Raw genomic sequence first — 22,519 nt, 5'->3', positions numbered from 1 at the left:
CTAGAAAAGAACCACTGTCCTAAATGCATGACTGACTTATTTACTTTTTAATGTTTTATTTATTTTTGAGTGAGAGAGTGCGTGCGCTCAAGTGGACGGGCAGAGAGAGAGACTGGGACAGAGGATCTGAGGCGGGCTCTGCGCCGACATCAGGGAGTCCTATGCAGGGCTCGAACTCACAAACCGTGAGATTATAACCCAAGTCAAAGTCAGACACTTAACCAACTGAGCCCCCCAGGCACCCCCAAATGCACAGCAGCATTAAATGGCAGCAACAGAGACAGGCAGCTTTCTGATCCTTCACCTCTGACAGTATTACCTGTTCTGAGTTCAGATGGACTTCAAATGCACTATTCATTAGCTGGTTAAGTAAATCCTTGAAGTCAAGAGACCCATTACCATTCCCATTTTAGGGCAAGCAAGCCCAGAGAAATGAAACCACTTGCCCAAAAACGTAAGCAAGCACCAATGCCACAGCTAAAATTAGTTCTTTCCTTAAATGCATGATTTATGGGAGCCTAATGAGTCCGGCACAAGGCATCAGAAGACATATGAATAAACAAGATGCAGGCACTACCTTCCCCCAAACTGAACCTCCATCCCCAGGGGCAGTGGGCCTTTCTCTCTGCCTCGGGTGGGTCGGAGAGAAAATAAGGCGCCACACACACACACCAATCTTCTAGTGCCTCTGACTTGAAACCCCTGATTCTAGAAGACCCCTCTCCACAGGTCAGGGCAGCCCTGAAGCTCCCTCTCATCCCGGACCTACAATCTCAATCAAAAGGTTCTCAGCCTTGGCTACAGGTCATCATCACGTGGGGAGGAGCTTTTAATACTACAGCTGCCAGGGTCACTCTAGACCTACTAAATTAATATTTCTAGGGAGGGTTCTAGGCACTGGTATTTTTTAAAGCTCCTGGCTGCTGCTAATGTCTACCCACACAGGTGACAATCAGTGCCTTAATCCCCCAAATTCATATGTCATAAAAGCCTGCATCTGAAGTTAACCCCAATTAGTCCATGGGACAGAGAGTCCACTGCTGCAAACCTATTAAGCAGAAAGCTCTTGGAAAAATCGTCATGCTACCAGTCAAAAACACAAAGAGAAACGTAAATGAAGAACCATGGGAGCTCAGAGGGAAAGATGGCTTCCAGTTGGGGTGCTCAAAAAATACCTCAGTAAGTTCTCAAAAGCTGAACAGGATTTCAAGATCAGAGACAAAAGCAATTCTAAGGACTAACTTTGTAAAAAGGTTCACATGGATGTCTTCCAAAACAGCTTGAAGTTTAGTCTCAGCCTCATTATCAGCAAATGTCAGCTTTTCTCCAGTATCTCGTCTGACAGCTACAAACTGACGGCTCTTCATATCACGTGGCCCAACTTCAAGTCTGATCGGAACTCCCTAGAAAACAAAAAAGACAGTTAAAATGATACATGCATGTCTCCACTCGAAGATAAAGAATTATTTCATGGCTTTATCTACCATAAATCATAAAAACCCCAAAATCAAAGGCATTAACAAATAAAGGCAGCAGGCAATATTCCTAAGATACTAAGGTGATCTCCAATAAGAACGTATGAACCTAAGAAAAGAGGTAGTACCCAAGTGGTTTTGAGCTAATAAAGTGTTTAATGGAGAAACAGGAGGGTAGTGCTGTCTAGATCAGTATTCTTGACTCTTCTCAAATGACAGCACGCACAGAAAGTTACATTTGTGTGGCACGAGCTGGTAAACAGAGAAGGCTTCTTGAACCTAAGGCCACCAAACCACTGATTAGCATAACTTGGCACATCTGGGACTCTTACGGGGGCACAATGGTATACTCTGGTTGGTCTCAGGTCTGGACACTCTACTGTGCAGCAGAATCTCTGAAGGCTTGTTAAAGCAAAGACTGCAAATTCTCTGCCCCCCAGAATTTCTTATTACACTAGGCCCAGGAATGGGGCCTAAAGATTCATATTTCTCACAAGTTCTCAAGTGATGCTGGCACTGCTCGTCCTGGGGCTACACTCTGGGAACTACTCCCCTATTCAATACCTTTGGATTTTACAAAGACGCTTAAGGACTAAATGCAACTTTAAGCCTGTGAATGTTCAACCCTCATGAATGCTCCAGGAGGGGATTAAGGCTCAGGGAAACCTTATTTTTAGGGTCGAGTACCTTACCTGATAAACAGTAGGGTTTTTTTTCAAACTTTTTTTTTTTTTTGAGTAAATGAGCCTCTAAAACTAATTTGGGGTTTTCAAATTTAAGTTAGGCAACCTCTACATACACGGTTTTGCTGATAGTAGTCCTCCAAATCAAAGCCACAGGAAAATTTTAAATGTTATTCTAGAAAAAATGATTTACCTTTAGAAAAGACTTGTTTTATAAAATAATGAACACCATCAAATTGTTGTATACTAAGTATGACATTATTTCATTGTTTTCCTTTCTTTACCCAATGTACATGCACGTGTAATAGTGTTGAGTGTAATGAGATTTACAAGAGGGATAAAAAACAGATCCTGTCCTCCAGGAACTTCCCATTTGCCAGGCAAATAAGGCACGCATACAAACAGTAAGTACAGAAAATCAGAAGTGGGAGACCACCCTCAGCTGGAAGAGAGAAGAACGTTACTACAGAAGGCAAAAATTAATGAAGGATTTCATCAAAACTGAGGAACATTCTATGAAATAACTGACCTATATTTACAAAAATGCCCATTTTTGGGATTTGAATGGCAAAGAAAGGCTGATGAACTACTCCTGATGAAAGGAAACTAAAATGACACTGACAACTAACAGCAATAGATGGATCCTATACTGGACAAGGAGAGCCGTGGCAGCCCAGGGCAGGGCGTCAGAGCCTGAGTGGGGTGAGAGGGCCTGAGAAGAGCCTGGCATGGAGTGACACCACCCTTGTGGGATGGGAAGGGCATTCACGTGGGGAGTGGGTGGCAAAGGCAGAGAGAGACTGGTTGCATACAGAGGGGCTGATCAAATAAATCAAGGTATTAAGGATAACTGGAGCTAGGTGTTTCACTGTCAGAGAAGGGAGTGAAAACCTGGAATGGGAGAAAACTAGAATGAGTCCTGTTTTTTTACTGGAATTGAAAGTATTAATGTGAACTCTCAGTTATCAAATTACATAGATATAGAAACACAGATGTTTTTTTTGTGTGTGTGTGCGTGCGTGTGTGCGTGCACATCCCCAGTCTGCAGCCCAGTCTACTGAGAAGGTTTGGAAAGAGGGACAGCTCAAAAGTGATGAGTGCATCCAGCATGAAATACCATCTCTGCTCAGAGAACCAGGGCTTCTGTGAGATACGACTAATTCTAGTAGCAGACAGCAAGGAAATGCTCAAAAGTCAGCTTTAAGGGATTTTATGAGTCGTATCAAAGATACTTTGAGCCTCAAAATACTGATTGTAATAGATTATAATCCACTGAATGACATGAGAAACTATGGCTCCACAAAAATATTTTTTTTAAAACAAAAATATGTATTATTTAATTGATTAAAAGGTGAATGTGGAAAGTGCTATGTCAAGATGGTGATAATCAAAGAAAAGCCTAAGGAATTATTCCAGAATAAAAAAGACTAACAAGATGTGGTAACTACATGTAGCTCAGTTTTGAACCAGATCCTTCTGCTATGAAAGACGCTAGGGGACAACTGAGAAAATTCAATGGGGTTCAAAAACTCACTGGTAATGGATCAATGTTAACTCTCCAATTTTGTGTTCATAGAGTGAAGAGGCATCAGGCTAGAATCTTACTTTCAACTGGTTCAGGAAGGAAAAATTAATTTTTTGTACTATACATGCTTGTCACAAAATTGAGACTGTCTGGGGTGCCTGGGTGGCTCAGTTGGTTAAGCGTCTGACTTCGGCTCAAGGCATGATCTCACGGTTCGTAGGTTCGAGCCCCGCGGCGTCGAGCTCTGTGCTGACAGCTCAGAACCTAGAGCCTGCTTCGAATGCTGTGTCTCCCTCTCTCTCTGGCCCTCCCCTGCCTATGCTCTGTTGTTCTCTCTCTCTCTCAAAAATAAATTAAAACATTACAAAACACATTAAAAAAATGTATGATTGTTTCACGATAGCAAATTTTACAACCGAGGTGGAAGAAATAGCACAAGCAAAGACACAGAGGTGGAAAAGAGACTGTCTGAGAACAGAGACAAGGATGTATGAAAGGAGGTTAACAAAAAATAACAGCTAGAAAGATAATCTGAGGCCAAACCATAGCAGAGGCATAGATTTTGTTGATAGTTTTTTCTAAGTAACAAGTTACGAATTTACTCATAAAAGGCTGTTTGCTTGTTTTTCTTTTCAATAGCAACACAACATGATCCAACACAGTAAAAGGAAAAGTACTTAATTCACTCATATTATTTTCCCCCTTTCTATTTTCCTACTACAGGAAGAGGTATTAAGGAAGTTGTGGGGGGTCGCAGGGTCTGGTCTCACCACCAAACCGTATCCCCAGTTATTCAACTGAGTCTCACAGTACATATCCCGCACCACCCCCACCGCCTCTCTATATAAAATTAGTTACTACCAAATGAGTATGAATCTAGATCTTTCAAAATACTTTCTTTTCTCAGGAATTCTAGGACTAAACGGAGATTAAAATGGCATTAAAAAGTGCCGTCAATACTTTTCACTAACTGGAGAACTCTCTTGGTGTTCCTTAGTTTTCGGAATCATGTTTGGAACACAGGGGCTTTGTTTTCTTTCCTGAGAACTGTAGACAAGGAAGCTGTGGGAGAGCCAACTCCTACTAAGAGGTCCCCTTCACGGTACAGGTTCAGCAGGATATGAAAAAGAAGAGTGACGGGGACAAAGTCAAGTCGGTTCTAAGAGAAGAAGGGAGACGAAAGGGGAACAACACAGAAGGGAGAAGTGAATACGGATGCCTTTTTTTCCCCTTTCAATCCAGCCAGCAGCAAAGAGTAAGTTTCTCCTCTAAGTACTCATGGGCTCAGACGAGCTGCCACCAGAATCACACAACAGTTACTTCTAAGTAAGCAAAAAACACTGCAGTTAAAGGCAAGTTATGCAGAGAAAACATTTATCTTTAAAGTCTTCATTAAACGTAGGAGAGTAAGTAAAGGAAAAAGCACTTTACACAGAAGGGAAGCAGAATGAATATAACTACTAATTTTTAGCACAGAAGATTTACCTTAGGGGCCAGTTAAAATAAACTGGGCCATTAATAGCAATCTGGGGAACCCTATGTGTGTTCACACCGAATAATCCCCATACTGCTGAGCTTCCACACTTGGGACCAGCTTGCAGCTGCAGTATCACTACATCTTCTCGCATGTTTCCTGGATTGTAAGTTTATAAATTCTCGACTCCTCACTGCTAAATCTAATATGATTCCCTTGTTAAACAAAGCATATGAAATCAAGTTAAATCCCAGAAGTTTACAAAATGGAATTAACAATATAGATTATTCTACTAATGACAATGTGCAATCAATGAAATTCGTATTAAAACATTAAGCCAGAATTTAGCCTTGAATATACAAAATAAAAACCAACAAATTGGTGTTGAAAAACAATGTGGTGTGAAAAACCAAATACGATAATAATCTCTGATGTTTTACAATGTCAGCTAGGTGATAACCATGCACCATTATTCTGACAGTCTTACTGTTCAAATAGCTTAAATATTTAAATAGCTTATTATTATACGAATTCTTGATGTAAACATTTTTGTATAACAGTCTTAAGTTTACTGATCATATAGAAGGTCTTTAAGATCATTTTTATTCTAACATAATAAAAATAAGCTTCCACAGAAAAGATTTTAAATTTAGAAAATATGTAAGCTTTAGGTATCCCTCGCTGTAACAAAGATCTGGACTTTGTCTAAGTGAAGTTTAAGTGAAGAAGAAAAAAAACAACTATCCAAACAGAGAAATGTAATGAGAAGCCTTATGTCTCACAAAAGCATATGCATAAAGAAGCTCTAACTCCAAACTGGGAGTGTGGAAGGGAAAGATACAACTGAAGAATTTACCTTGAGCTCCCAGTGGTTGAACTTCCAACCTGGAGAATAGTTATCTCGCAAATCAACTCTAACTCGAATATTAACACTCAGTAACCGCCTTCGATAATCATTGCATTTCGCAATCAGAGCATCTCGGTCTTCTTCAGAAAGTGCATTTGTAATGCCACAAGGAATAACCACCACCTAGAACCAGCACAATGTCACAAATTTATACAAAGAAACAGTGTACAAAGGTAATAAAGTCTTACTGCTGCGGGACACCCAGATGTCAAAACCAAGTAGGGACTATAAATTTTAACACGGATCAACTTATGTGATTTCTCATCTCCACTGAACGTGTAGCACTCAGCTGCATTACTTTTCTATGCTAAATGCATTTTTACTTGACCTACTATATTTCATTAAACCTATTGTAAGTCATTTCAAAAAATGATTTCTGAAAGAGTTTTACCTAAAAAGCAGCTAAAAATTAAGAGCAAAGAAAACAATAACAGAAATGATACACGTAGTTACACAATACTAACAGATCATACTCTATGCCGTTTCTATGTTAGCAAAATCTACCTGAATGATACTCAGAAAATCACCCTTTCAAATTTCCTTTAGTAAACAGGGCTTGTATTTTATAAAAGGAATGATAAGCAGAAATATTTTCCTTACCTGAACACAAGCTACACGGGGTGGTAATACTAAGCCCATGTTGTCACCATGAACCATGGTCATAACACCAATAGTGCGAGTGGTCAGGCCCCAGGAGTTCTGATAGGCAAACTGCTTCTCTCCTGGTGTCTTTGGATCTTCAAAAATAATTTCAAACATTTTGGAAAAATTCTGCCCTAAATGATGTGATGTTGCTCCCTAAAAATAGAAATATAAGCTTTAATTTTAATAACCCCAACATGCCTCTGAAAATGATTTCTATAAGATCACACACCCAAAATGACACTAGATATATAAACTTAGCTTCCTTGATTTTTTTTTTTTAAGTAAATTCTTAAAGCATAAATGATACAACAAAGAGACTAGGATTAGTCAAAAAAACACTACAGAAGTGTATTTGCTGGGAGCAGTCCCTTTCATAGGATTAATTTCAACTACAAAGGCTAAAAAAGAATCCGTGCTTTGGTAATTCAGGATACAAGCCTTTGCTTAACTAAGTGACCTCAGAGATTTAGAGAAGAATGGGACAGAGAACCTGAAATTATATGGTCCAGGAAGCACATGAAATGTACTGATTTGTTTGAAAATGGTCTACTTCTCTGACGACTTGCAGTCTGTTGGATGTGCCCAGAGGCTATGCTCATAGTCCCTATGAACCGCTTGCACACTTTGCTGATACCTGGATGGCTCTTCCACTAGCAGATATAAATGCTTCTACGGTAGTTGTATAGTCTCCTCCTGCAAATTTTTCTTTTTCAGTCTTTCTGCCTTTTACAACAGGAATTGCCAGGAGCTCTTCATACACCTGAGCATATAAGTCAAGTATCTGCAAGACCTGTAACAACATTTTAAATGTGAAAGCGATCAAAATTCACGTTGTATTTATTTCTTAAAGGTCTATAAAACTGCACTATTTAAAACTAAATGTGGTGGAACAAGCATCTCAAACAATAAATACCTTTTTTTTATGGGAAGGCTAAAGCAGCTAGTGTGTATTTATTATGGAAAAACATTCAACCAAGTAGTGTAAAAGAAACTGAATAATTTTTTTAAATGTTCATAAGTTTAGAATACAAGAAAAATAGGGGCACTGGGTGGCTTAAGCTTCCAACTTCAGCTCAGGTCATGATCTCACAGTTCGTGGGTTCGAGCCCCGCGTCGGGCTCTGTGCTGACAGCTCAGACCCTGGAGCCTGCTTCAGATTTGGGTCTCCATCTCTCTCTCTGACCCTCTCCTGTTCATGCCGTCTGTCTCTCAAAAATAAACATAAATTTTTTAAAAATTAAAAAAAAATAAAAAGAAACATTTATGAAAGATATAAAAATATATAGTAACCAGGGTGAAAATCTTCTGAAGAATAATTAATTTCACCCCTGGGATTATAATTTCCTCTATACATGGAAGTCCAAAAATACTTTCATTTGAAAATATAAGGGCTGCCTGAGTGGCTAGCTGGTCAAGCATCTGACTCTTGATTTCCACTGAGGTCATGATCTTGCAGATCGTGAGATCAAGCCCCACGTTGGGCGCCATGTGACAGCACCGACCCTCCTTGGGATTCTCTCTCTCTCCCTCTCTCTTTGGCCCTCCCCCACTCGTGTTCTCTAAATAAATAAGTAAATAACTTGCTTTTTTTCCTTTTAACAAGTAATACATAAATTTTAAGTAACAAAACAATTATACCAGGAAATTATCTTTTAAAGTTATTTTGAGATCAGATTATATTTCAACTTATATTTATTTGTTGAATGATTTCTATACAAATAGACAGCACTGTATTACTTACAGCTGGGGGAAAATAAAAAAGCACAGCCTGGACAAAGAAATGGAACATAATTAATATGGAAGATAACTTTTTATACCTCTTCTGCTGCTTCTTCAAATGTAGCAAATGCACTGTGCCCTTCCTGCCAAAGGAATTCACGAGTACGTAGGAAAGGTTGAGGATGTTTGAACTCCCAACGCTGGAAGAGGCAGGAATATAATTTCATCATTATGGAGAGCATTTCAATTTTTATTAACAATTTCATGTGGTAAGTAATCAGAAATCATAATTGTAATCCATAACTGTAATAAAAAAAATACTTCCATTCTCCCAATCCCTTGAATATAAAAATCAGGAGAAACAAAATGTGCTTTAAAAAAAAATGAGTAAGAAGAAGAATGAAAGAATAGAAGAAAGAGTGTGTACCTACCACGACATTACACCACTGATTGAGCCTGATGGGTAGGTCTCTGTGTGACTGCACCCATTTTGCATACGCAGGATACATTACTGAAAAGATACAGGCAAATACAGGCAGAGTTAATCACTGAAGATTTTGTTTCTCTTTGAAGGCTGCTAACAGTTACACCAACAACATAATTACCAGAAATTAAAATGATGTTTGTGTAAATGTGTATCTGACGTATGTAATGGTAAGTAAAAGGTATTGTTGTATTTTGCATAAAGCGGATTAGTCGAGAAAATCTATCTAAACTTGACCTTATTTTATGTTCTTTTTACATTGGGATTTACATTTGACATTAAAGTTGACTGCTTTTCAGCTGTTTTATTTTCAAAAACACTAAGTGAAGATCTTAAGAGTATATATCATGTTCTATGTCATGTTCTTTGCATCATTATACTGTTCAATTCTCATTCAATCCACAAAGTAGATACTTGAATCTCATCATTAAAGATGCAGAATCTGAGCATAGAGAAGTTAAATAACTTGCTGAATCCAGCAAGTTAAATTTTATCTATTTAGAGTAAACCTATTCAATGCATCTATCCAAAGTATGGAAGCTCTTATCATGAACTGCTAATTTAAGGGAAGGTGTCGGTCTTATTATAGGTACTCACGACTACCTATAATTCCTAAAATAAATAAAACTCTGCCTATCTGAAAACAGTTGGGGTCATAATTTCAATAATGCATCCTTATATTATACAAGAGTTATCCCTAGAAGTATGAAATAAAGAGCAAACAATCCCTCATTCTAAAGATGGATAATCACTTCGCAAAACACTGACAAACCCCAAAACTCAAAACCTCCAAGTGGCACTCCTACTCACTACATGTAACTTTAGAAAAACCACTCAACCTCAGAGACCTCTTTTTACCTCCACAACTGAGACAACAGCTGCCTCCACCTCTCCCACTCACTACTTTAAGAATAACACACCATGGAAATGAAGTCACTTAGGAACCTATAAAAACCTATACAAATATGAATGTCGTGTTAAAATAACTAAAAATTCCTAAGAAAATATGGCATAAAACATCAGTGCTTGCAAATTTATTATCAATTCCAAGAGAGGCGCATGGGTGGCTCAGTCGGTTAAGTGTCGGACTCTTGATTTTGGCTCAGGTCATGACCTCATGGTTCGTGGGTTCAGGTCCCATGTCGGGCTCCGGACTGACAGTGAGGACCCTGCTTGGGATTCTCTCTCTCCCCCTCTCTGCCCCTCCCCTGCTCGTACTCTCTCTCAAAATAAATAAATAAACATTAAAAAAATATTCCAAGAATCAAATTCTTGGCAAGTTCTGAAAAGTTACAGCATCAAATAAAAAATGATTAGTGTTTTTTATTTTTAAAAAACCACCTTCGTCCTAATGACTACTGCACACAGAATAAAATTCTACGTAACCTCAGTATACATTCACCTTTATCAACATTCGTTCAACTCTGTACCGTCAACAAGAATTATAAATATCACAGAACAGACACTGAGACTCGACTCTAGAAGCCACCTCTAGTGTCCCAGTGAGTGCCCTCCTGCTCCAAGGCCCATCCTCACCTGTTTCACTAGTAGGACGAACGGCAATTGGTTCTGCCAACTCTGTTTTGCCAGATCGTGTAACCCAAGCAACCTAGGAAGAGAAAATCATTTTCCACACATTTTTTAAACAGCAGTTTAGAAAAACAGCACTAATGCAGGCAAATCTCTACTTCAATTTTTGCTAGAGAAATTAAGGCAAGTTAAAATAATTGCTGCTGTTCATGGTAAGAAAAGCAGACACTTACTGTCCTTATAAATGTTTAGCAAAAAGTAAGAGCCAGTTAATGTAACAAACAGAACTGTAACTTGCCCTGAAGACAGAAATATATATATATACTTTTAAAAATGGTTTATATTTATTTATCTAAACTGGTTGTTGTAACTTGCCATTTAAATTACCATTCAAGTGTAAACTGAAAATACACTTTCGAGTTGATGAGAAAACTGTAAAAATAAATAAAGCAAGCTGACTTACCTCAGGGGCAAAGTCAGCAACATGAGTCTTCTCTTTCTCTAATGCACCTTGAGACACAAACATGGGGAAATAGCAGTTTTCAACACCAAGTTTCTTGATCTCAGCATCAAAAAAGTCCTTGATGGATTCCCAAATGGAATATGCCCAGGGACGGAGAATATAGCAGCCACTTACATCATAGTATTCAATCATTTCTGACTTTGTGATGACCTTTTTAAAAGAAAAATATAGTCTGTGAAGCCTAAATTAAACCAAAATTACACTACAAGTGCCAAGTGAATGATAACCAAGCTTCAAATCTGAAGGCTTCCACTGTTACTGTGCCCGTAAAATGGACTTTCCTTGGCTGAGAAACACCAAGCCCTAAACTCTTAAGATCTGAATTCCAATCTTGCTTCTTCTGTTTACTATCTTTGTGACTTTGGATTAATCCCTTTACCTCACCATTAAAAAATAACAACAGGGGCGCCTGGGTGGCTCCATCGGTTAGGCATCCCACTTCGGTTCGGGTCATAATCTCGCAGTTCGTGAGTTCGAGCCCCGCGTCGGGTCCTGTGCTGATGGATCGGAGCCTGGAGCCTGCTTCTGCTTCTGTGTCTCCCTCTCTCTCTCTGCCCCTAACCCACTCGCATTCTGTCTCTGTCTCTCTCAAAAATAAATAACATTAAAAAAAATTTTTTTTAAAGCCTAAGTGCCCCATGGGGCGCCTGGGTGGCTCAGTCGGTTAAGCATCCAACCTCAGCTTAGGTCATGATCTCACGGTTTGTGAGTTCAAGCCCTGCCTCGGGCTCTGTGCTGACAGCTCAGAGTCTAGAGCCTGCTTTGGAATCTGTGTCTCTCTCTCTCTGTTCCTCCTCCACTCACACTCTGTCTCTCAAAAATGAATAAACGTTAAAAAAAAAACAACCTTGAATAATGACTATCTCATAGGGCTACTTCTCAATTCAATGCTTTATGTGAACATGCTTTGAAAACTGGGACACGTTAAAGGACTACACTATATATTACTAACGACATTACACATTATTACTTTGTCTGAACGTTAGAACCTAAATACAACGTAGTCTTTGAGAAATTTAAAACATAAAAATCAACTGAATAAAATACTCACTTGAGAATACCAATCTGCAAGATTTTCTTCTTTTTTTGCCTCAAGGCCCAACCTGCAGGCATGAAAAATAAAATATGAATCCCTTCGTTCATCAATTGCTTGTAGGTTGAATAAAAATAAGCCTCAAAACAGATTAGTTTCTCTTCAGTATGAGTTATTTCCATATGTATCTCTCTTGTATATTCATTCCCAAAATAAAGTTTTTAACCTAGAAAACAATTTTACCATCTCTTAAAGGTGGTAAGGTACTGTCCACAAAGAACTAGGAAAGTCAAGCCCAAGAACAGCTATGATTTTAACGCAGACATCTCTTTTACAAAGTCCTTTATAATTTATAAGGCAATGTATCTGTAATAAAGAATCTACTTACATGGGATTCTCTCACTAAAAAGAAGAATCTTTGACCAACCAAAATCCAGAAAAAAATTATAATTAGCAAGATCAGTGTCCCACTGAAAGTAACATACAAAAAGTATAAAAACCAATAGCTGTCTGTGTATAAATAAGCTTTACATGGTCTATTTTTTTTTTTTTTAAAGAGACAGAGCACATGAGTGGGGGAGAGAGGCAGAGGGAGACAGACTCTTAAGCAGGCTCCCAGCTCAGCACGGAGCCTGACACGAGGCTCAATCCCAAGGCCCTGGGATCATGACGTAGCAGAAATCAAAGAGTCGGACACTCAATGGACTGAGCCACCCAGTTGTCCCTACAAATTTTTCTTTTAATTGCAGTAAATAAAAGTTGCAGGGGTGCCTGGGTGGCTCAGTTGGTTAAGCATCTGACTTCAGCTCAGGTCATGATCTTGCAGTTTATGAGTTTGAGCCCCGAGTCAGGGTCTGTGCTGACAACTCAGAGCCTGGAGCCTGCTTTGGATTCTGTGTCTGCCTCTCTCTCTACCCCTCCCCTGCTCATGCTGTCTCTGTCTCTCAAAAATAAATCAATGTTTAAAAAAAAAAAAAAGTTGCACAGACAGATGCTTCTAAAATAAGTTAGATCTGCGATTAAAAAAAAAAAAAAAAAAAAACTATTCCAGATGAGAATCCTTTTCTTGGAACATCAGTAATTATTCAAGCACTGTGGCTTATGATCCACATAGGAAAATTCACCCATTAGTTACATTTTAGAGTTACCAACAAAGCTTACTGGCTTAAAATCTTAATGTATTTATATCTGACTTCTCTGCTGTTTCACTTTTGACACAGCTCAACAAGATGCCTACATGAAACTTGACCCTTTCACAAAGAGGTAAAAGGTGAGAGATTCTGTTCTCTCTTCTATTATTTTATAATCTATAAATCTGACCACCCAGTCAAAAGGCAAGAAAAACCACCGTTATATTCTGTTTAAGGAGATACTGCATGTATGATGTGAGAGCTAAGAGGCAGAATTTTAAATTTTTTTTTTTTCAACGTTTATTTATTTTTGGGACAGAGAGAGACAGAGCATGAACGGGGGAGAGGCAGAGAGAGAGGGAGACACAGAATCGGAAACAGGCTCCAGGCTCCGAGCCATCAGCCCAGAGCCTGACGCGGGGCTCGAACCCACGGACCGCGAGATCGTGACCTGGCTGAAGTCGGACGCTTAACCGACTGCGCCACCCAGGCGCCCCAAGAGGCAGAATTTTAAAATCAGCTAAACAAATCTAAAACCAAAAGATCTCACAATAGCAGTTGCTAATGGCCGCTTTCTCCTTTTATTAAGCCATGAAAGGAAGCTGGCACAAAGTTCACTCTAATTTTGCCATGGGGATCACAGACAGGGGCATTACATTATTCCTACGAACTGGAACATACTGAAACACCATCTATGCCACTGTTTTGTCTTTAAAACACCTTCGTTTTGTATTTAACCAACCAAATTTAAAATCCTATTGAGAATGATGTTGTCATTCCATAAAAGATTTTCATTCAAAAAATTTGCTTAAGGTAAAAAGCAATGACTACTGTCAGGCTACCAATTGTGTTAAAAGGGAGGAAAAAAGGATTGTTTATATATATTTGTTTTTACTGTGTGACCAAACGAACACCTGTCAGTGGTTACAGAAGAGACTAGCTGTGGTTACCAACTCGTTATGGCGGTAGGAGAAACTGGGAAGGACGGACAAAACGTGTAAGAGTGAGACTTCACTGAGCTTTCTATATTCTGAGATTCCTGAACCAAGCAAACGAATCTGTTACCTATTTAAATAAACAGAAGATCGACAATAGCTATCTGCTGGCACTATACTTCTAGCGTTCTCCAACCTCATGTGACAGTTAAACTAAGCAAAATTTGTTTTTTAAAAAAGCCATTTAAGAGCTGAATTCATTCAAAGCTTTGCTTCACTCCTACTGAAGCTTCCACGCTTTATTACCTGGTCTGTTTCTTAGGCCCTTGCCCTTCTCCTGCTCCACTTGATGACAGTCCACTTCCTTGGTTTTTTAAGGAGTCTTTCTTTGGGCCATCACTTTGTTTCTGAGGTTTATTCTGCTTTTCAGATTTATTTTCTTTTTCTTTCTTTCTCTTATCTTTGTCCTCAGCCCCAGTGGCAGAGACTGGCTTATACTCCACTCCTGTCAGAGATCTGTACTGTGCCTTCAGCTGAAGGAGTTCTTGGACAGCCGTATCTACCTGCTCCTTCAGTTTAACAAAAGAGGAAAAGAGAAGATAATATTTAATTCAAATCACTGACTAAGCACCCATCTCCGAAGCTTCATAAGCAGATTTGAAAACACAAGTAAAGGTAGAGGGGAATAGGGTAGGGGTGGCGAACATTAAATATGCTAACTACTGAGAACAAAAAAATATGATAAACAGGAACAGAATTATGCAAAAGAGGGACTGAAAAACAGTATTATCACTGCACTATCTGAACGGCAGTCACCAGCCACACACGGCTATTTAAATGTGAAGTAAATAAAATTTGAAACTCAGTTCTTCAGTCACAACAGCCGTATTTCAAGTCTTCAATGGCGACACACGGCTAGTGACTGCAGTACTGGACAGAGCTGCTACGCAACACGCCCGCCATCAGAGAAAGTTCTGTAAGAAAGCACTAGTATGTAACAAGCACTCCACTGCAATTTAAGTTAGGAGCCATTAAACTATACATGTTGAGCATTTCACAATCAGAAAAATAACAGTAATCAAGTTTCTGCACTACTGGTTAAACTTCAAAACCTGTAATGACTTACTGTTTCCCACTCACAAATCTGTACCAAAAAAAAATCCTACTCCTAGGAAGTGAATATAATTAGCACAAACTACACCAGAGCTCAAAATAAATAAAACCTGCCATCTGAGACTGATTCAGTTTTAGGAGAATGAGTAAAACAAAGAGCAGACATCAAGGGCCTACAATGGGCCAGGCACTGCTAGAGTCTAGGGCCCTATTCTCCAGGATCTCACAACCTAGAGAGAAATGGACAATTGAACCAACAGCTAAAATACACAGGGTTTAAGTACTATGCCAGAGAAAGGCAGAGTCTTATATAAGAGACTGTCCAGTCAAATCTAGTTGGGGAGAGAAATGGTCAGCGAAGGCTTCTCTACTACACAGAATTGAGAACTGAAATACATGAGCAGAACTTAGATTTGATGGGCCAGAAAGTGTTCTGGGCAAAGAAAATAGCCTGTAATGTAAAAAACAAAAATACAAACTAAATACCCCACGAACCTTAGAAGCTTTTTCAGCTTTAAGTTTTCGAACTACTTCTCCTTGAGAAGCTACTTTGTCAAAAAGAACTTTGGCTTCTGGTGTTTCTGGACCCCTAGGCTCGGAGCTGTTGGTTGCACTTGAGTCTGAACTTTGAGATAATGGGGGCTGACCAGGAATGTACTCCTTCCCAGTTTTTTCCTTGTACTGAGCTTTCAGGGAGAGTAAGCATTCTACAGCTTCATTTACTTTAGCCTGAAATGAAAGACAAAAAACAATTATTTGAAACTTTGTGAAATTTCTGAAAATTTCAATGATTATTAAAAATCATTTGTTCTATCAAAGTATTCCTATAAATAATCATGGAGAAACCCAAGCAACAAAGGAGCTCAATCATAAAGTAACAGATCAAAGCTAAAAAAAAATGTTGAAAACATAAATCAAATTATAATCCTCTATACAAGTCATAAAAGTAAACACACACACACATAGTACCATAATTTCTCATTTTACATATGTAAACAGACAAATAAATAATAGAATATCCAAGCAAACTGTCAGTGTCCAAGCCCTGGGTCTATAAATAGTGGAGTCAGCATTTACAAAATCAGAACAAAGATCAGCTCAACGGCTTTGCTACACAAACCTTATTTTCATTAGCCTAGTAAACAAACACTAAATACAGCATTAAAACAAACAAACCAATTTGGGCCCAAGTAAAGAACAGTTACATTATTCTTTTAAAAATTTATAATACAATGGGAAGGTGTGCTGAGGTTTTAATTAGACATTAACCTATATACATCATCCTCTGATACTTCAACATAATCAGAATGAAAAAGAATGAAACACTCAGCCCAACTGAGACACTTGTGATGCCAGCAGAGGACAACACAGGCAAAGGGTCCAAGCTGGACGCCTTACCTGAATGGTAGTACTGTCTAAACACAGACCAAGATACCACTGAAAAGGCAAAGCATCTATCAATCAGAGAGAAAAAGGGCCTCTAAATTACCCTAGCCAAGCTTCACGGCTACATTATGACAATGCTCCAGACAGCTAAAAGCAACACAACAGAAACCAGGAAACTACCACAACTGGGGTCAAAGGCCTACAGGAAGCACTGGGATACCTTTAAAGAATTTGCATCTATGAATCAACAAGTGACATTTCCTCGTCACTTATGATACAACGTTTTGGTACTGAAGTAGAGTCTGTCACACCCGGTACCACTCAGAAGAGGAGAAATCACACAAAGAGAAGCCGGCAGCTTGCCTGATTTGTACCCCTGACCGGTCTCTTGCTTACATTCTGTCTTCAGAATTAAAAGCATCTTGGGGGCACCTGGGTGGCTCGGTCAGTTAAGCGTCTGACTTTTGGTTTGGGCTCAGGTCATGATCTGACAGTTCACGAGTTCGTGCCCCATGTTGGGCTCCACACTGGTGATGCAGAGCCTGCTTGGGATTCTCCTTCTTTCCCTCTCTCTCTGCTCATGATCTCTCTCAAAATAAATAAATAAACTTAAAACTAAAAAAAAAAAAAAAAAAAAAGAGTTAAAAGCATTTTCACAGCAGAATCTACCTGTCCATAAGAAATAAGACACACTTAGTGATACATAAAAGAAGAAAAAGAAACTTCCATCAGCTAAAAGAAAGAAAATGGGAAAAAAGTTAAGGGACTTTCCTGCAACCACTTCTACAAAAAGAGGCCTTTGAAAGAAGTTCCAATCTACACCATAAGCAAGTATTGACCAGAGTCTGAAGTCAAATGGCACACACTTCATGAAGAAAAACAAAAACCTTGTTGGGCAAGATTACAATTCAAAATATTATAAAGAAGAAAATTCTAACGTGTCCATCACTTCATTATTATATGATATTCTAAAAATAGACTAAATTATATATACTTATATCCCCTCCAACTGAGAAATGGAATACTGTGGGTAACTAAGTTTTCTATTCAGGTTATTTTTCAAAACAATGAAGTTATACTACTCCCTATGCAGTTTTATCTGATGACTTACAAGGTATCTAAAGATTCTTAATTAGAATTATCAATATAAAAAAATTAGCACTATCATTTGATGGCCTATTTATTTACTGCGCACTAGACATTATGCTTAGTGCTTTACGTGGATCATTTTATTTCTCAAAACAACCCTGACTCATTTTATACAAGAAGTAAAGCTTAGAAAGACTAAGCACCTTACCCAAAGTTACACACTAAGTGGCAGTGGAGCCGGGATTTCATCTAGGGTTTATTCTAGAGTCTGTGATCTTGACCCTCACAGTTTGCCAAGCATCACAGAAGGTATGAAACAATGATTTAAGTGTTCCGTTCACTCCTGCCATGCCACGAAAACGGCATTTTCAAAAGATATCTTTGATTCTTACTTGATGATGACTCCTACAATGAGGAAAAAATGTCTTTTAATATTCTAGTTTTCTGGAATAAGAGGCATTTACAAAGGGAAATTGGATGGTACTACTCCATACAAGAGTAAACAACAGAACCCTACAAAGCGTATGCTGATAAATTTTAAGTTCTTAGTAGACAAAGATCATTTTAAACTTATCTAACGTGTGCCAAATCAAACACGAAAAGTTTTCAGTAAATAATTGTTGATGCAGATGAATGAGAAAGTTTAAGATGGGAATTGGAGGAAGTAAACATGATCTGCAGATGAGAGCTGACTGCAGATTGAGAAGTACCCAAACAGCCATGTAGGCAGCAGCCACTAGACGGAACCTTTCTCCATGGGGAACGAAAGAACTTTAATACGAAAAACCTAGAACTTTACCAACTTAAAATTCTAAGAACAGAACCTTTTGAAAGGGCCTGAGCACTTTAATTATCAGCGAAAACAGTTTTTTAAAAAAAATACTTTTTTCCAACTCTGTAATAAACGTTTTCCCACTTTTTGTTCCTTTCTAACATAATTCGAGAGAACTACACCTGCACACATCAGTGATAATGACTCCGGAAGCAGATTCTCACTTGGTGGGGGAGGACGGATGACAATCCAAAGCAGGAATCCTCCCAAGTTGAGGAGAGAAAGAAATGAAGCCGGTCTCATACAAAAAAGTCTGCTAGGAGAATTAGCGAACTAAAAGTTCACAGGTTTTCAAAGAAGGGTCTTTTTTTCCTAAGTCAACTAATTAGAAACCTGTATTTAGCTTAAATAAATTTTATTTAAATCTACTTAAATTTACTGAAATCCCAACCAACCCAATTATGGAACCCCAATCCCAGGAGCCAATCCAGCACAACAGAGGACCCAGACTAGAGTCGGGTTGGAACACCTGTTCTGCTGTTTCTCAGCTAATAGTTCATTTACCTAAATCACAATGTATCTGCTACTTTTCTCTGACACAAATCAATCAATAGAAACTCCTCAGATTTTCCTAGACGATCCCTAAGCTGTAGTCAGTCTTGTGAAGTGTTGGGTCTCACAGACAAGATGGATGGTTTTATACTTGTTTAGAGCAAAAGCAAGTTTGCATCAAGTACCAAATACAGATATAGCAGAAACCCACCACATACAAATCCTAAACAAGAAGCTCAAAATCTGTCAAGAAAAAGGATGGGTTTGTTTCTTCTTATATTCTCCCCCTTTAATCTTTATTTTTTGGCCTTAGAATTCTTAAGGCTATTTGGGGTAGGGGTGAGGGGCAGTGGTTTCCTAGAATAGCCTGTTTACCAGACAAAGGGGTAGAATGATGGGGTTTCCTTTCCTTAAGCCAAATACAGATAAGCTATGATTTGGGTTTTAAAACCACAAACACTGGTGTAAAATATAAAAGAGCACAGATGGGTGGGATATTGAAGATGAATTACTGGGGGCATAAAAAACATGCCATGAACTGAAATGCTGTAAGTGCAGAAGTAAAAGACGATCAACATCTGTCCACTGGGACGGGATTGGACAAAAAGAGGCTGTCAATAACAAGATGAAACAACTGTGAATTGTTTTTGTTTTTTTAAGTTTTTCTTTTATTTTTGAGAGAGAGAGCATGGGCAGGGGAGGGGTAGAGAGAGAGGAGGACAAAGGCTCCAAGACAGGTCTGTGCTGACAGCAGCCAGCCCAATGAGGGCTTGAACCCACAAACTGTGAGATCATAACCTGAGATAAAGTCGGACATTCAACCAACTGAGCCACCCAGGTGCCCCTAAATAGTTTTTATTTAACATGATAATCATTTGATTTTGCTGCCATTTATTACTTCAATTAAAAAAGTCATTACCATAAAGCTTCTCAAAACTCTGTCCTCTAAGAGATGGGTCAGCTGACTTTCCAATAAAGGGCCAGGTCAATAAAAAATACTGTAGGTTTTTGAGAGTCTGTTATAACCACTCAACTCTGCAATTATAGCCCATAAACAGCCTTAGACAATATGTAAACTAAAACGCATGGTTGCGTCCCAGTAAAATTTCACTTACAAAACACAGGTGCAGACTACAGTTTGCCAAACCCAGTCCCAGAGTTTAAAGTGTTGTTAAGTATTCCATAAAGCCCTTAATTTTCTGACTCTCATTTCAAGCAACACTGTAATTTCATGTTCAAACTGCATTCATTTAGATTTCAAATTAGAGAAATGTGTTTTATTATTTATCAAAGTTTTATTTTTTGAAGCTATAACTTTAGAGCTTTAAAAGTTAGTATTTCAAATCTGAAAAGTGACTTCCATTTTTAAATAACTCAGCATGCAAATTACTTTATCTTTGGTGTATTCTCAGACATGCAACTCGCACTGTATCTGCCTGATCCACTGTTTTGTAACAACCTACTGAGCAGGAGAGAAAGGAAAAGAGCAGAAGGTGGACTTGAAGGAGAAACTGAAGGTAGGTTCTTCCAGGTTTTCATTCCTTGCCTACCCGTTGCTTATACTCTGCCTTTATGCTTACACGTTCCTACACAGAATCACGTTTCTGATCCTCAAGTGGGGGGAGGGAGGCGGGGGAGGAGAACAGAAGGATGGACAAACAGAAAAAGAAAAGTCTAATTGAAGCTTGTAACTATCGCTTACTTAGCCACTGAACATGACTTAACAGAAGAACTACTTTTGTAGGAAATGGAATTAAGAGGCTTAGACAAGTTATTAATGTAAAATGTGTACGGACTTGCTTAATAAATTAATAAACTGGTAAAACCAGAACTCTCTAGTGTTCCTAATGCAATACACCACTCCCATCACCTCTAAAGGGAAGTAACTTGGAATTTGACTGCCAAATTAGAATCCAGGCTTTGTAAACTTCAGGAAGTTACTTTCAGATCCAGTTTCTTACTGGTTACTAAAACAAGCCAATAAAAAAGGGAGCATCATCTGGACACTCTTGAACAAAGCTGTGGGGAGGAGTCAATGCAAGAACAGCACCAGTGTGTAGTCCACAGTGCCAGATGTGGTCTAAATAACACCGTCCGTTCCTAGCAACTGGGCCGATTCTCTGGAACAGGAAAGAGCACTATGTGCCACTGTTAGCATTTAGAGAAGAAAAAACACAAGCAGTATTTTAAAACACTGCTATGGTGCATTTTAAGCATTCAATTAAAACAAGGTTAAACTAAAGTCAGCTTAATTTCAGTATCACAGTCACCATGATCAAAAAGCACCTAGTAAAAGTATCTGACTAATTACCAAAGACACAGATTTTTTTACCCATAGGCGGACTTTTCATAAGCTTGACAATGCTGTGTCAGGAAAGTATGCCATAATCCATTACTCAACGAGATGGGAGGTGTAGCTGGCTGTTGCCCTACATATAACGGTTACTGCTGTTACTACCCCACACATAATTAGCTGTCCAAGAATCAGCACAGAATCTCAATATACTCTACTCAGAATGAAGGAATTTAATATTTTTTTTAACGTTTATTTATTATTGAGAGACAGAGCATGAGCAGGGGAGGGGCAGAGAGGGGGGAGACACAGAATCGGAAGCGGGCTCCAGGCTCTGAGCCGTCAGCACAGAGCCCGATGCGGGCCTTGAACTCACAAACCGCAAGATCATGACCTGAGCCAAAGTCAGACACTTAACCGACTGAGCCGCCCAGGAGCCCCTCAGAATGAAGGAATTTAAAGACCAACGCTCTTCCCCTCAAATGACATCTAGAGAGGGGTCCACAGCTTGTGTCTGATCTATAGAGTGGATCATGTACAGAGTGGAAATACTCCTAACCTTGCCAGAGGGTAGGAGATACCAAGGATTTATGTCCTAAGTTCCAGGATTTATTCCTAGGAGCAGAGCTATTTTGAGATCGTCATGGCTCTGCAGGACTTCCAACAGGCTCACTAAAGAGAAAAAAGAGATTTATCACACTTCACAATAGAGAGAAAAACATTAACTTCTGGACCAAACCCCTAAGACTTCCCTAAAGCATTTTCTCTTCAGCAGAGGTCAAATGTCCATGAAAGAAAGAATCTTAGGGGGATAGTTTCTAGTCAGAGGCCTAGCAACTGTTAATGAGGTGAGGAAACCTCCTATTCCATTCTTCTCCAACCAAAGCCCAGGACACTGATGGGACAACAAATCCCCTCCAGCACCAGAAGTCAAGTCCAAGAGTTCCCCATACCTCTCTGTGTTCTTGTCACAGCCCAGAGCCTATAATTTTGGAAGTTTAAGAGGGACTGAATTATATCCAGTTACAGCACTACTCATTCGGTCATGTTTTAGAACTACACTACTGTTTGAACAGAACTGTACACCTTGATTATTAAATATGGCCCTTTTCTACCACAGATGCCATTCCTTTCATCTCTCACAGCAACCAATCCTGTTCCATACTCAGTGCTACCATCCATTTGGCTAAATGTTTTGCCTAAAGATATCATTAAAACAAGAATAATATGTATACTTTAGTCAAAACTTAG

The 22,519-nt window shown here is 38.9% G+C and overlaps 1 protein-coding gene across 1 annotated transcript in view; it reads right to left on the bottom strand.

Moving 5' to 3' along the window:
* Positions 1-22,519, bottom strand: part of EPRS1 (glutamyl-prolyl-tRNA synthetase 1) — a 72,886-nt gene that overhangs the window by 6,673 nt on the left and 43,694 nt on the right. The window contains exons 19-29 of the mRNA XM_047076555.1: positions 15,672-15,905; positions 14,370-14,632; positions 12,017-12,068; positions 10,906-11,115; positions 10,449-10,521; positions 8,860-8,939; positions 8,527-8,628; positions 7,344-7,499; positions 6,665-6,862; positions 6,014-6,187; positions 1,243-1,403 (exon numbers count right to left, since the gene is read on the bottom strand). Coding sequence (XP_046932511.1) covers positions 1,243-1,403; positions 6,014-6,187; positions 6,665-6,862; positions 7,344-7,499; positions 8,527-8,628; positions 8,860-8,939; positions 10,449-10,521; positions 10,906-11,115; positions 12,017-12,068; positions 14,370-14,632; positions 15,672-15,905 — 1,703 coding nt within the window. The remainder of the gene's footprint in view (positions 1-1,242; positions 1,404-6,013; positions 6,188-6,664; positions 6,863-7,343; positions 7,500-8,526; positions 8,629-8,859; positions 8,940-10,448; positions 10,522-10,905; positions 11,116-12,016; positions 12,069-14,369; positions 14,633-15,671; positions 15,906-22,519) is intronic.

The sequence above is a fragment of the Lynx rufus genome, unplaced genomic scaffold (assembly GCF_022079265.1).
Source record: "Lynx rufus isolate CCGP_SWC_20201006 ecotype Redwood Valley unplaced genomic scaffold, mLynRuf1.p SCAF_15, whole genome shotgun sequence".
Lineage (NCBI taxonomy): Eukaryota > Metazoa > Chordata > Mammalia > Carnivora > Felidae > Lynx > Lynx rufus.
Note: the sequence above shows the minus strand (reverse complement) of the source record. Positions and strands in the feature narration are given on the sequence as shown.